Source organism: Cololabis saira, chromosome 5 (genome assembly GCF_033807715.1).
Source record: "Cololabis saira isolate AMF1-May2022 chromosome 5, fColSai1.1, whole genome shotgun sequence".
In the NCBI taxonomy this organism is placed as follows: Eukaryota; Metazoa; Chordata; class Actinopteri; order Beloniformes; family Belonidae; genus Cololabis; species Cololabis saira.
In genome coordinates this window covers 35,863,669-35,879,029 of record NC_084591.1, presented here as the reverse complement: position 1 = coordinate 35,879,029, position 15,361 = coordinate 35,863,669, and the positions used below count along the sequence as shown (strand labels likewise).

The 15,361-nt window shown below is 39.8% G+C and overlaps 1 protein-coding gene across 3 annotated transcripts in view; it reads left to right on the top strand.

The window, feature by feature from the left end:
* The window catches only part of scaper (S-phase cyclin A-associated protein in the ER), a 62,676-nt gene extending 47,486 nt beyond the window's left edge, over positions 1 to 15,190 (top strand). For all 3 annotated transcript variants that reach the window (XM_061721851.1, XM_061721849.1, XM_061721850.1), the window contains 7 exons: positions 1,393 to 1,613; positions 3,256 to 3,411; positions 6,019 to 6,253; positions 7,604 to 7,753; positions 13,021 to 13,212; positions 13,956 to 14,004; positions 14,243 to 15,190. In XM_061721851.1, the coding sequence (XP_061577835.1) occupies positions 1,393 to 1,613; positions 3,256 to 3,411; positions 6,019 to 6,253; positions 7,604 to 7,753; positions 13,021 to 13,212; positions 13,956 to 14,004; positions 14,243 to 14,343 (1,104 nt within the window). In that variant the 3' untranslated portion in view covers positions 14,344 to 15,190. The remainder of the gene's footprint in view (positions 1 to 1,392; positions 1,614 to 3,255; positions 3,412 to 6,018; positions 6,254 to 7,603; positions 7,754 to 13,020; positions 13,213 to 13,955; positions 14,005 to 14,242) is intronic.
* Positions 15,191 to 15,361: the final 171 nt, after the last annotated feature.

The window sequence follows — 15,361 nt, the reverse complement described above, 5'->3', positions numbered from 1 at the left end:
GGACTGTAAACATCAGCCCACTCCAAACATCCACCAGTGGCGGCGGATTGGGGCCGCCTACACTCACAACACAGACGGGACAAGGCACAGGCGCAGAGTTGTGGTGCATGCATGAACTCTACTGGGGCTCCCTTCTTCAGTCAAGTTTCAATCCAAAGCAGTCATAGTTCCTTAGGGCACAGAGGGATAGGTTAGCCTGTACGCTCCAGTTTATATAAAACATATCGCAGCAGCTGCTCTGCCGACGGACATATCCAGCAGCAATGGGAGAGATGAACCAAGTCAACTCCTGGTCTTCAGTGCTAATTAAGAATTGCGCTCAATAATGACTCAGCCTCCTACTGTCCTTTTTATAATAAGTTGAGATGTAATTTACACAATTTTTTAAATTTATTGCAAATTTGCTTTCATTTGTGCATATAAAGACATATATTTAAGCGCACGTCTGCAGTTCGGCATGCGTGTGTCAGAGCAATGGTGAAGCAGTGGGGGTAGGATTGCCATATGAGCTTGTCCCCATTTAATTAGATTTGTGGAGAATGTCGGTGGATTTACCTACGCTGTCAGCATTCACCCCAGCTATTAGAACAAATGGGTAGGTCTTACCTTTGGAAGCTTTCACACGAAGCAGGGACACTATATTTTAAACATGGACCTCTGCTTATGTCTTTTAGCTTTGAAATGGAGATTAGAAGAATATACATTGTATTATGTTAATTTTCTCCAAAGCTTCAATTAATTATGGCTCCAACTTGTCAGAATGTAAATGTTTTATGTAACATCTTTATTAGTTTGCACCGGCCTGGTGTAGCAAGGACATTTTTTTTTTTTTATGGTAAATCCTACTACATTCCTTTATTGTAGCTGCAGTCGTGTTAACTATTGTTGGTTCAAGCTAGTGATTTTATTTTATTTTTTTAAACAAGGCATTTCACATTAGCTTTTGTGCTTATTCATTTTTTTTTTTAATAATTAATTGACTAGTCTTTGCAGTCGCTTTGCATGTATCATAAAGTCTGTGTTTTGTTTTTGTGATTGAAAAGTGTAAAATAGCCAATATTTATTTTTCGGGTTCATGCTTATATGGCATTTGTTGATAAAAGATAACTAGCTGCTTCTCCATTGCCGATAAATTAGAAGTGCTTGACCAGTAAGCTAGTTTGCATCTCGGTGCTAATCGATCCGGCACTATTTAGGCTGATTCGTTCATTGTTGAAATGAGAAGGGTTTGCCTTTGTTTGCAGATCAGTGCATTGCCTCATCTGCATAAATGGACACTACCATTAGCTGTATTTATGATTTGAGACCACATGCAATATTGCCAGGTTTAGTAATATTATCTGATGTTAATCAGTTTGTTTGTTTTCCTTCTTTCTTTCTTGTATTTTGCAGCTGTACGTCCCAGATGAAGACAAGTCAATATTTGGGCGCAGTGTGAATAAACAAATCTTCGAGGGTTTGACCACAGGGCTGCTTCAAACTATCGCTACTATCTTGGAGTCCCTGTGGCCAGAGGCTGAGCAAGGTGAAAACGCAAGGATTTCCTCTCCAGATGCCAAGGTCAAGAGCTCTGCCACAGAGTCCTTCAACACTCGCGCACAAGATCTAATCAGGTATCTTTTTTTCTCCAATGCAATGTACAATTCTCAGGCCGCTTCTCATCCTTCTAAGTGGCAGCTCTTTTTCTCATGTTACAACCTTTTTACCTCTTTTTTTTTTTTGTGCATCCGTGCTACACTCCTCTTTACGGGATTGAGAGTTGGTCAACCTCCAATTTCCTCAAGAGTATGTCTTATGTAAAGAATAGGCTGACAAAATGTCAGATCGCTTGGAAATGATCCAAGTGGAGTGTTGTTAGAATGGGAGTAGTGTGAGAATGAGGTGTTCTCTGGCATCCATCCAGCATTTACTGGGCGTCTTTTTTTTTTTTTTTTTTTTTTTTTTTTTTTTTTAAAGGTTGTTTTTCACACATTCAAAACCATCGGTTTCTGAGGTGGGCTCACAAAGTAGCATAAACAAAGAGCACTTCCAAGGCTTTGAAAGGCCCCCGTGAACCTGGCGTTTAGGCCAGCCATGTAGGTCTGGGTTGTTGGAGCCGGAGCTGCGATGAAGACATGTAGACCATGAGGAAATGCAGGCCCGGCACCGTAAAGCCTTGTGGACTAGTGCAGTCTTTCCTCCAACCCTCCCACAAGCTATGATTCATATGGATAGAGCAGCTGCACAGGCCCTCCAATCTCATCCTCTGACCCAGTCATAACCCCAGAGACAGGGGGTGTGTGAGAAAAATTGTGTCGTCAGCCTGATAATCCCAACTACGAACCCAAGATTTACACCAACTGTCCTTTAACGTTTTAAGCTTTTGCAGCACTCTTCCTTTATGCCAGGGCGTTTATCTCATAGAACGAACATGAGCGGGTTCTTTCTTCTTGGTGCCAGATTCTAAGTTTAATTTATTTTTTTGTTTTTTCTCAAATGTTTCCAGTCCACCTTGCTTAATTTTCTGTGATGCTCATATGTTGAGACAAAAGTGGAAAGTCTGACCATGATGCACTTTGTAAATACAAGTGTAATGCACTGAACAGTGGGGATACAAAGTGAAAAAACGCTTTTCAGTCCAAGTAAATCTCTAGGAGAGGATAAAGTCAGAAAAATGGAACTTGCTTCAAGCTGTCAAATGATATGCAGTGTGAGTTGTAAATGGTAATAATCACATCTTTTAGGAAGACATCAGTGAGTGACAGCTCCTACAAAAACATGAAGAGTCAAAGCAGTGATGAGATGAAGAACAGAGAGTTCATAATGACCACGACTGCAACTTGAAAGCCTTGATTGGCAGCTGTAGTGCTCCCTAGATTTAAAAGAAAAAAACCTCAATATCTCCAGGTCCTGCATACCAGAAGCACTTGAAGAGTAGCCCCAGGTCAGCAGACTGTCAAGGGCCCAAAGTTGCGCTGGCACAGGAGCCACAACAGATCTCTAATGACACTATTAGGAGTGATTTGTGGCTGAAAGAGTACAGGGAACACGATCATGAGTCCTGTCATTGGCAAAGACAAATTGAAGATATCACAGTAATAGCAGGGGGTGGAGGGCTTAGGTGAGGTATTGGCTTTCAGGTGCAGTGCTGTGGGAGTATGCACAGTGAAGGCCTTTGTTTGAGATGAGCCTGTACAAAAGAAAAAAATCGTTTAGTAGCAAATGTGATAAACCATCTTATTTTGTTGTTTTTGTTTCTCTTTTGTTTTATTCCAGCTACATGGTAAACATGGGTTTGATTGACAAGCTGTATGGATGCTTCTTGTCGGTCCAAGGTCCCGTAGACGAGCACCCCAAGATGTCTGCGTTCCTCCAGCAAGCCACAGCCTTGCTAAACAGCATGTGTAGGCTGTGCTTTGTCATAACTGCACGGTGAGCCTGTCGCTTATTACACACCTCTGCGATGTCTTGATCTTCTCTTAACAAATACACATGCCTCTTTCCATGCGAGTAATAGCAGACACTCAATCACTGCTGGTAATTTACAGTCAGAGGGATCCATAAAGACGAGCTCATGGTTATACATACAAAGATCCCATTTTCTTCACAATCAGCCAGCAGGTCATTTGCTCCAGCGAGCAAGCTGGCTAAGCTGTCGTTACTAGAGACAGAGATAGGCATCTACTTGACCCAGTGCTCTGTCACTCACCATAAACCTTAGCCCGCAGCTCAGGGGGAGCCCACCCACGTGTGCTGCCATGACCTCCACTCAGAGAGGTTCAGTGGTACCGCTGATAGAGGCTAAGCACACAGTCACACCAAGGGACATCAGCACCACAATTCTTGACTTCAAAGGAAAAGAAGTAACGTGTATGGTAGCAGACACAGTTATTCTTTCTTATTTTGTAGTTGGTAAACATAATTATTATTATTATTATTATTCCAACCTTCCAAGTTACAAAGTGATTCAGAAACAATGATCATGTTGCACCACTCTGAAAGATGAAGAGCGATTTTTGCAACAGAATATTCATGAGAAAGACGTAGACGTAAGATCCGATGAGCTTTGCTCTGCTGAGGCTATTTGTGTATTGATAGATAGATAGATAGATAGATAGATCGCTCACTCACTCACTCAATGGGCCAGAAAAATATTTGGACCATGCGAGTTGCTGTGTCAGGGTATTATAATAGTATTAGGAGGCTCTGCTCTTGCGTAGCAACATATTTCACACAAAGCCTGTTGGCTAACATCAAGTATCGGCATGCAGTGTACGTTCCATCTCAAGGTCACACACCTCCCATTCTACATGGCTGCAGATTATGAATTGCTGCTGCATTAGTCTTAAATCTTCTGTATGCATTAGTTGAGGGTTTTTCTGGAGTCTGCATTGCGTCTAAGAATAAAATGTCATAATTGCACGTTACCTGGGATTCTCAAACTATTCTATTTAGTCATATTAATCTTCTCCGATTTGGATTCCTTGTTTAAATTTGTAACTTTTTGAAGTTCATAATAATATTGGACAACAAGTAGTTCACAACTGACAACATTTTGCAATGAGAGAACATATTGCCAATCCCTTTTTACCAACAGGGTGCGACCTTTTTAGAGACAGACACACACATAATAATAAATTATCTTAAATAAAATACTTTTATTGAGAAGCCCTCAGCAGCTTGTCAAGTGACTCAGAAGACTATGCCAGCATGAAAATCTCGCCAAGAGCTGTGGGCTGTGGCATTGCTTTAATGGTAGATGAAGACCTGAACATGAAAGTCCCACCCTTTAGCTAATTTGCACTTGCAGTTAAATGTAGGTATGTGAAAATACCAGCCCAAATGAGGAACATTTGGGTTGGTATGGAAAAAGCTAAGATTAAAAATAAATAAATAAATAAATAAAACAGAAAAAGAAAATCTTAATAAAAAGAAATAATAATTTCATTGCATGCAGTTGGATGTCAGGATATTTTATATTTTGTATTGTCAATTTCATCGTATTTGTTAATATACAGCCATTCCTTAATTTCAAGGTTGCAACAAGTTGCTAACAAAGTTGTAAAATGTACAATGTAGTGTTTACTGCAAGTTTAAAAAAAATGTTTCAAGGTGTTTATATGATTAATCATGATTAAGTGCAAATTGCATCACTTTACAATTTCATCATACAAGATTAAGCCATTAAGATATTTTGCCATTGAGGATACCATAAAATGTAGCACTAAAACCCAGTTTGACTCATTTCTGGTAGCATGATGGTCCTTTTCGTCTTCTATCTGAGGCACACTTCTTCAGTGAAGTGTATTTTATACAGACCTGCATGCAATTGGACTGTCCAAAATCTTGTGGCATCAGTTTTGGTAGATGCATTAACACCTCATTGTAAATACAGTCAACAGATTTGTATGATGAAAATAACATTGAAATATAATAAAACAAATTTAAAAGCTAAACTGTTATTCAATGTGTTAACCAAAAGAAATCAAAAGCAAAAAATGAACTTGACCAGGTGTGCTTGCATATAAACACTTCATATTTTAAATGGCCAGTTAAGACGACTAACACGACAATGTTAATGGGATGGGGGTTTTTTTGTTACTATTTAAAAGAAAGCTTTTTCAAACTTTAGTGAGTGAGTTAATATGAATATAATATAGTTAATATAGTGTAACATATCTGCATAATGTTTACGTGACAGTTTTAACTTTTTGATTAAAAACCACTAGTGAAAAATCTTAGGGCTATAATGAGAGAACGCAAACGCTAACACTGAAAAATCATGTGTGAACTTGGTTCATTGCTGCAAATGAAAGCGTACGACTATGTGTCATAATATATAATAGTATGAATAGAATAGAATAGAATACTTTATTGTCTGTCCCAATGGTGACAGAAATTCCTCTTGGACAGGGCTCACAACCACATTCACACATTCCCATAAGGACACGTTACAATATAAAAAGAATAAATATTCTGTGTATTTGATAACTGATTCCTCCGGTTATTTTAATTTCCTTTTTATTTTCCCCATTTTAGAGCTCCCAGCATATTTGACAATAAACGCCAGGACCCAACTGGACTGACGGCCCTTCTGCAGTCCACCGACCTGGTGGGAGTGGTGCACACCCTGTACTGTATCTTGCTGCATAGTTTCTTACCGGAGTCGTCCTCCCAGAGTCAGGAGCCCTACAGCCCTGGGGTCATCCAGGTGGCTCTGCAGGGAATCTGCTTCCTCAACAGTTTTGCCCTTCTCGACCTATCTGCCTTCCAGGTATTAATATTGATGTAAAAAAAGATTTGAACAAAATAATCTTGCTTTCACTTCTGATATGTTTTGTAGTTTAAGCATGTTGTTTTCACAGCAGGATACACTAGATATATTTTATTAAATTATATTTCCAATAAATAGTTTGTACCTTGTTATGAACTAAATATCATCTAAAACAGCAAACTTTCATAATTTTACCCAAAAATGAATTTAATCAACCCGTTTCAGTGGTCAGTTTAATGTTTGTTCCATTGTTAAGAGTTATCGGAAGAGCAGTTGTTCTCCTCGGGACTGAGCTGACCTGTGGACATAAACACTGGTGCCCTTTGACCCCCGGGTCATTTTTTTGGGGTTGACAAGAGCAGGGGTCGGCAGCTAGTATGGAAAACAAGTGATTATCACTGTATGCAGGGCGATACATTATCCACCCCGAGGAGAAGAGGGCGACGGCTTCACTGTGCCAAGTCGCCGCATAAACTGAAAACTACAGAAGCAAGCCAGAACGCTGTTAATTATTTTAATGCTTTTGGGGTAATTACTTTGAAGCAGCTTCCTGTCACTGACCCGGCACATTCAGGCAACTCAAAACAGCTGGAAATGAAACTGTTTCAGTTCTGGAGCTTTATTAGCATTTTAAATTACGTCTCCTTTTTTTGTTGTTTTTTTGGCTTGGAGTTATATTCACCTTGTGTTTCACATTACTTCATTGCATCAGCTAATGTGCAAACGCAGATCAATATTCAGACCATTAACTCACTTTGGCGCATCAGCTACCAATAATATGTCCAATAGTACTAGCTTTATTTATAATCGGCTTTAACAAATCAGTAATCTTTCAAAATGAATTATGAGAAAATACCAAAAAAAATTTTCCTTGTCACGTTGTGGTTTTTCTGGATTTACTTTTCACAAATGAGGGTTGAACTCTTTTTCAAAATGGTTTCCTAGTCGTCGATGTGTCCGTTTGGGGAAGAGGAGCAAAATGTTTGGTTATGAGCCCTGAAACCCGCATTTTGCTCCTCAGGTGCCGTGTTTATGGATTTTTAAAAACCCGAACACACCCAAACCTTCAATGATCTTATGGTGCTCTGTCACGCTGACATGTTTAATAAATACTGTCTGTGAGCTCCTCCCAACATATCACTTCTGAGTGGGATTGGGTTGTTTTACGGTTGGTCTCGGTTGTTTAATTTGCTTATACACTTACACCATGTATATTCCCACCAACAAAACCTACAATATTTTATTGCTTTGCATCATTGGTTTGTTGGACTTTTTGTAATCAACAATCATACATGATCTGTTTAAATTCCCGTGACTACACATTGACATGTTTTGTCTGTGACTGGGCAGTCTGTCTTAGGAGCCGAGGGCCTGTCTCTGGCTTTCCGACACATTGTCAGCTCCCTGCTCTGGTACTGTACCCAGCATTCTTCTGAAGAGCTGCTGCATCAGGTCATCATCTGTGTCGGATACTTTACTGTAAACCACCCCGACAACCAGGTAAACCCCCTACACGGACACTAAAACATAATTACACTTTTTTTGTGTGTTTTTTTTTTTTAAGTGTCATATTCCCCCAATTCTTTTAGAAAATTGAGGCCTGGGAGTTTTGAAATACATTTTTTTTATTTTAAATATTATATAAATTCCTAACACATCTAATAAGGTTTTTTTATTTCTTTTTCAAAGAAAAGTTTCAAGGGGTTACGACAAGTTTTAATCTTGCCTGGTTATTTAAAAAAACAACAGGTTAACTGTCAAAATATGTGCTCACTAGTTTTGCAGCAAATCAGTTAATGTATTTATTCTTTCAGTTCTACTTACTGCAATTGCTTCATTGTCAAAAAAAATGTGTTTCTTTTTTTTTTATCTGATAAATTCCTTTTAAACTAGTTTTATTTAATGCTTTGAGTTGTGTAAAGTTGTCTATTGAGAGATAGAAGAGCCTGATGATATCATCTTACTATTGTTCTTCTCATCTATTATTTGTCAGAAAAAAGGGTGTAGTTTTGTAACTGTAACAAAAAGCACCTGTTAAAAGATGCATGCCTTGGCACCTTCCAGCTTTTGATGTGTGTGCCGTCTATTGTCCGACAGAGCGAGCTTTTGTTGCCTATGGGTAAAGCAGGGCAGTGTGCTTGCCCGGGTGTTACAACTACTTAGGAGTCTGTGTGGAAGTGAGCAGGATGTGCTGGAGCAGATCTGGCTGCCGGGGAGCTGGCTGTCATGCATGGCCCGTCCGGGTCCCTGATTAGCCATGCTACAGTTGGCTGGGCTTTGATTAAGCTAAGCCTGACCCACAGGAGCAGCAGCCGCCACTTCAGTCTCCGATTTCCCACTCTGTGCCCACACAGTCAATGTCAAACCCCCTCTCAGCAATTGATGGACCTATTACTGAATGGATATTGTCAATTTTTTATTTTTATTTTTTTTTATTTTATTATTATTATCTCTGATTAATGGTGCGCCCTCCTGTTTGTGCCACTTAGCAACATTTTGGTCATTGTTGGTCCAGTTTGCATCTTACAATTGAATACTAGTGTGAACTATTTTTCATGCTGCTCCCACTCCAACAATGATGGGAGGACAACCGTGCAAAAATAATATTTGAACGTTGCTAAATTGATACAAAATCGGGTAGATTGTCGGGATCTCGCACGGCTTCACCCAGTTGATTTTTGCCAGTGGTCCAGTTCCTGGAGCACATCCATTCAGCTCTCCACCAAGATGGATGGCGTCAAGGAGGATATTTAGAGCAGCTTGAACTTTTCTCGAGCTAATGTAAGCATTGGCAGGACAAAAAAGCGGCCCGGCCCGAGGACTGTGTGGTCACAGAGACTGCTGTCTCACTGTCAACACACCAGCTTTTGTTTATATATATGCTTTTGAAATAAAGCTGCTCATAAAAGGGAGAACTTTGAAGAAACTCACTACATACTGATGTATTCCCTCTGCTCTAGGGGCATGAATATTTCACCTTGTCACATAAAAAAAACTATTTGGAGAGTGACACATGTGGTCCAAGTGTGTGTGTGTGTGTGTGTGTTTTCTTTCTTTCTTTTTTTTAAAATGCATATCTGCTTATGGTGGCCACTGAAGCCTTTTTTCCTTTTTTTGGTCCGAGTACATGTGTAAAGTTCATGTTCGACCAAAAAAACAAATATTTTCTCACCGACATGTAACTGTACTTCCTTTTTTGCCCCCAAAGTGACGTATCCCAGTAATCTCGTTGTCTTTGACTACAGTGAGTCATTCATGATTCATCTGCAGCGATGATCTGTTGGATCTTTTAGCTGACATAACAGTAATTGTAAACTGGTGACACGTTAACCCTCTTGGTTCCTGCTTTCTTTTTAAAAAGACGCGAGTAATTTCAGAGTGTGGAAATCTTAGGATAACATTGGCTTTTTCCTGCACGTGGCCAAACATGCATTTGCAGCACGAACCTTACAATTTTTCTATCTACAAAACACACGCCGATCCAATTTTAGGTTGTGTATGGATACTTTAATGCTTTTAATGCAATAGATTGGTTTCCCTGCAGTGGGTCCTGAATCATGGTACTTCTTTGTGCTTATATTTCATAAACTGTTTTCTTTGGCGCAGCAACCATCCGATGAGCTATGGGTTGTCTCTGAACAGAACATCCCAAACGCACATCTCCAGGGCTCAGTCTTATCTGTGGGGTCAGTCCTCTTCTTCCCATTCTCTTTGAGGGCGTTTCCTCTACCCTGCAGGCCTAAGCCAAGTTTCAGGCCTGTAATTCCTGTTAACCTGATGTTGAAACTCTTCCTTCAGCGGTCCATTACTGACAAGACAACCAAGCCCTCACTGCCTGCAGGGTAAGCGTGGCTCAGGCAGACCACTGGGAGCCAGCAGCAGGGAATACACACTTAGCATCAACCAGCAGAGTAAACAGAGACAGAGACACGCACACACACACGCATGCTTCACTAGCTGGCAGGAGAGTGCCTGATTGTTAGCTCGGTAGATGACTTAGACTCTGCTTCAAGGATGAGTGCAGGTCCAATCAACTTTAAGTGAACCTGAGGACGTTTTTATCCTTGCAGACCTTTCAGTGAGGACTTTCCATTTGTCTATCACGCTGTCATCAGGTTAGTTTCATAGCAGAATTATCACCAGTTAAATCTGGGATAGAATGACAGACTCGGCTCATAGAGACAAATAAGAGTTAAGTTTTATTGTCCAAACAGCACAGGATTTTAAAACAGCCGACGGTTACCTTAAACATCAACTTGGTGTGTCTGTGTCGCTGTGTCTAATTCTCCGAAGGTAGTTTGCTCAGCGTCCTGTGCACATTTTAGGAAGCCGGTGTAGAAGTCATAAAAAAGCACTAAAGCTTTATTCGATTAACTTTGCTTTGTGCTGCCTGCTGTGCTGCTTGTCTTATCAGTGGAGGAGTTCCACTGGATCTGGTTTATTTTGTGGATTCCAGTGTCAGATATATGGCACTACTCTGGCTCTGGTTCCTCCCGAGGTGTTTGGGCCGTCTAGACAAAGCAAACGAGGGAAATACTTCCACAGGGGTTGAACAGAATTTTCATTACAATTATTTTTATCACATTTCATGCCGTGGCTGCATTCATACAAACTAACAAAGTAAGTTAAAATGTCTTTTTATTTATTTATTTTTATTTTTTTGTCCCATATTGAGCTGACTCTGCTTTAACTTTGGTTTGTGCTACCACATACGGTTTTTCCAGGAGTGTTTGTTTCAGAACATTAATTTTACACACTCTTTGTTGTTAGTCTGGATGGTGAGGAAGTAATGTAATGGAAGTGCCATAAAGTTGTTTAAGAAGAGGGGGAAGAAAGGAAAAAAAAAAGCCGGGTCTGTGAACTTCAGAAAGAACAGAGCTCCCACAGACCCTGTGAAAACCGTTCACAGGGTCTGACTCGTGCACGGGCCATGCGAGTTCTGACTTTTATGATGTTGAGTTTGGAGATGAAAATACAGAGTAGTCTCCGTTTGAAAACCATTTCAGGCTCTGGTGTTGCTCTATACCTGACAGAGGTGTGGAAAAGTAGATAACTCGCCATCTACCTCCAGGTTCTTGCTACCACCAGTCTTTTGTTTTATGTCTTTCTGTGTCAGGCACTTGACGGTGCACAATTTGTTTAGGCAGCTGAAGATGGAATGAAGATGCATGGTGGAGGATTATGAGATTGCTGGGTGATTTGTGGGCTGGATCACCACAGAGCTCCGACTCAAACATCCGCTACCTGCACTGGCGTTAAATTATGAAGAATAAATGCTCTGGATTAAAAGACAGGAACGAAGACTTTGTTCTCCTTATGCAGAATCATTGTAGTGGCTTTCTAATTAATTCAGTTGCATTATTTTATACATCTCGCATTGTCAGTTTGTCTTTGAGAATGGCTTCAACAGACAAGAGAGAATATAAAGATGTAATAGGAAAGTTATTCAGTTTAAAAACCTAGCTCTAAAATGTTAAAGCGACATGCTCTGAAAATAAACAGCTGTGCATTTGAAAACAACCAGAAGCAGACGGGTTTTTTCCTTTCTTTCAGGTGATAGATTTGTCCCAAATTGCTTCTTTTTTTTTTTCTAATACACACATTGACGGTGTTACAAACCATTACCAAGATGGAGTTCATATTTATTTTAAGGATTCGTTTTCTGTTCAGTTGTAGTAATTTAAAAAAAGAAAAATTATTCCCTTGTTCTTATCTCTAAAAATTAACCCGTTGCAAGTTCCAGTTTGACAAATGGACTGCTCTTCACGTTTGTTTGGGTTTTTTTCTTCTTCTTTTTTTAAACAATTGATGATCGGAAATGAAACTGTTTCACGAACTTTTGAACTTTGTTATAGAGGTCAGCTCTGAGAGGCCTCACCTTGAACAGATAAAAGCCAAGACTTATCGCTTTGTTTATCCTGCTGCTCAAACTTGGAGTGCATTATCAAAGAGGAAACCGATGGTAGAGTATTAGAGTGTGTATTTTTAAAATCTTGTAAATCTTGTAAATTTATGTCACCGTGACTTTGGGACCTCACCTTACCCTTCTGGTTTCTATTGAAGTTGAGCCAGCAGTCCTGCAGTCTGTACCTGTAAATGCAGTGCAGCCAGGATTTAGCGCGCTGACCCTTTGGCTCTCAGACGATCGCTGATGGTCGTCTCAAGCTCAGGGGAGATGACCAGAGCATAAAGCTGGGACCCCCTCTCTCTTGCAGCAGCTCTCTATCTAATCAAATGAAGCTGGAAGTGATTTGGTTTTAATGCTGGTGGCCCAGATGTGACTGTGTGTGATTGAGAAGGGTAAGAATACCATTAATGGTATCAGTCATTCCTCAAAGTGAGGGTGGCAGTGCTGTTGGTAGAGCTCTGTGCATCTTCCTCCTCTGGTTTCACTCCCTTCATACCTCAGTTGCACTTTGAATCCCCTCTCAACCTCAGCTTCACTCCTGCCTGAACTTTGTGCTTGAGTGTTGTTCAAGGAACTTAACTCAAATCTCGAAGGTGAAGTTTTAACCACTAATGATGACATCGGTTCACGTTTCTCATTGTCCGTCTTTCTTTCTTGTAGCAAAACATCCTCATCATGTTTTATAGCCTGTAATTGTGCAGTGGGAGGCTATGCCCCCCAGGTCTCCTCCTAATGGCTGTTTGTGTGTTGTTTTAGTGAAAGATTTACATGTGGGAGGGGTATAGGGGTGGTGATTTACAACCAGCAGTGCCACCGCCTGGCTTAGTGACTGACTCGGCCCACTCGCTGTGTGTTCCAGGTGATAGTGCAGTCCGGCCGCCAGCCCAGCGTCCTGCAGAAACTCTGTCAGCTGCCCTTCCAGTACTTCAGCCACCCACGCCTCATCAGGGTGCTCTTTCCATCGCTCATCTCGGCGTGCTACAACAACCCTCAGAATAAAGCCATCCTGCAGCAGGAGATGAGCTCTGTGCTGTTGGCCACGTTCATTCAGGTAAACATGAAAATGTCAAGCGTGTAGCGTGTACATTACACACGATGACTGAAGAATTTGTTCGTTTTTACAGTAAAATAAAACCAGAAAGAGTTGGTGCTGAGACCTAAAAAAGAAGAAAGATAATATGCGTAATGTAGGGTTGTTTTTTTTTTTAATTGGGCTTCAGGAGTTTTCTTCTCCTAAATGAGATATCCAAATTCAATATTTGTATACACATTATAAAATGGAATTACATTAGCTCTACATTAGATTATTGACTCATCTGGGCTGCTGGTGAGTCTGTAACAGGCAGGATTTGACAAAGATGAATAGATTCCTTCACGGCGGATTTACCTGCCACTGCCTCAGCTCCCAGTAAACAGCTCTTCTCCTTCATCTTCCTCTGACAACAAGCACTCCTCATCACCCTGCAACCACCACTGTTTGGACACCGATTAACTTCCATTCAAAGGAAGACAAGCTATTGTCATTTCTTTCAAACAGAGCAATAATGCATGGCGTCTTGGCCTTCTGCCCTCATCGGTGTTAAGCTCAGGGGCATTCCTCCAAGCGGGACACGTTAATCCTGGAGAGTTCTGTTTGCAGAGTAAATCACAACATGATGCAACTTTTCAAGCTGCTTTAAATGTAGCTTTATGCAGCGTGAGCTTTCGCCCGGGGTTTGTGTTAGACAAATAAGATGAGTCATTTTAATTTTCTAGAATCTGCAGCATGGCCTAAATCTTATTCTTTCCCCGTAGGACTGCGCTGCAAGCGAGAAAGATTCAGACACTAAGACGAGTCCAACTGGTGAGTTGTAATTCATTCATGAAATTTAATAACTGAAATTAATAATTAATTGGGTGAAAGTATTTCCTTTCATGTTTGTACTTCCCACATTATGTTCCAACTTCACTTTTTGCTTTGTACTTTTGGGGATGTTCTTATTTTAGAAGATTGTTTGACATTCTACAGTTAATTTGATGTAAAAGATTAAGTGTTTAGCAGACATCTGATATAACATAGTTGTTGGTTTCTGTCCGTACAGCTAACAAGTTGCTGCTGGATTCCTGTGAATTGTCCAACCGCTTTCCTCGAGATCAGTTGGACTCAGCCTTGCAGTTTTTTCTCAAGAAGACAGAAGACTGACTGACTGACTTGCACACTATCTACACACTATTTAAAATGAGAAAGCACAGTTTAACCATTGAGAAGACACCGTGACATGTAATGGTATTTTCTTTTCTTTTTTTTCTCCCTTTTGGAATTTTTTGTTTTCTTTTCTTCTATTTGTGACTTGCATCACGTTTGCAAAGACGTTCTGCAGATTTTGACAAAATTCAAGGGCCTTAGTTTATATCTGTCTTGGTTTCTTTGTTCTTTTGATGGTTAAAAAGAATTTGCACAAAATGTTGTATATGTTTATTACTGTTTAGAAACCCACGCACAGCTACTCCATTTACTGTCTGAATAAGCCATTTGCAGCCATTTATTCCTGCTGTATTGTTTATAAAAGAAAATGTTAAAATCTTAAGGCAACAATCTAGAAATTCACTTATACTGTAATATTTGCCAAACATTTCCATCAGTACTGTTTATCTTGTTTGATGTTTAGTTATTTCAATGTAAATGACTGAATCAGATGTTTAGTCTTTGTCACACCGGCTACAAATTTAATTGCAAGCCTGTTGAGGGTTTTTTTCCCGAGTTGGTATCTATGTCTTTCCAGTCTCTTGTTCGGGCAATTTAATTAATGAAAATAATTTATTGAGTTATTTACTTTCATAATATTAAATTAAATATTGATGTGTTGTAGTTCCTGAGGTTTTCTCTGTTCCTCGTTTTTAGGAGCGTATATCCTCATTTGTTATGGTTAGTTCAGCAGTGGTATGTGTCATAGTGATGTTACTTGTCAGTGGTCTCACTGATGAACAACTGTAATTTCAAAGAAATATAACAATAAAAAATTGACTCCTGATGTCATTTTGAAGTTTTACACTTTCCTGACAAAACTTTCCTCTTTATTTTGTGTGAAGAAAAAAAATCATACATTTTGTTTTTTAAACTTTCAAATATTTAATTGATCCTATTTAATGTTTGTTTTGTTATGTTTTTCCCTGCTTTAAATATTTAGACTAGCCATCTGCACGTGTGCATGTTTTCATGT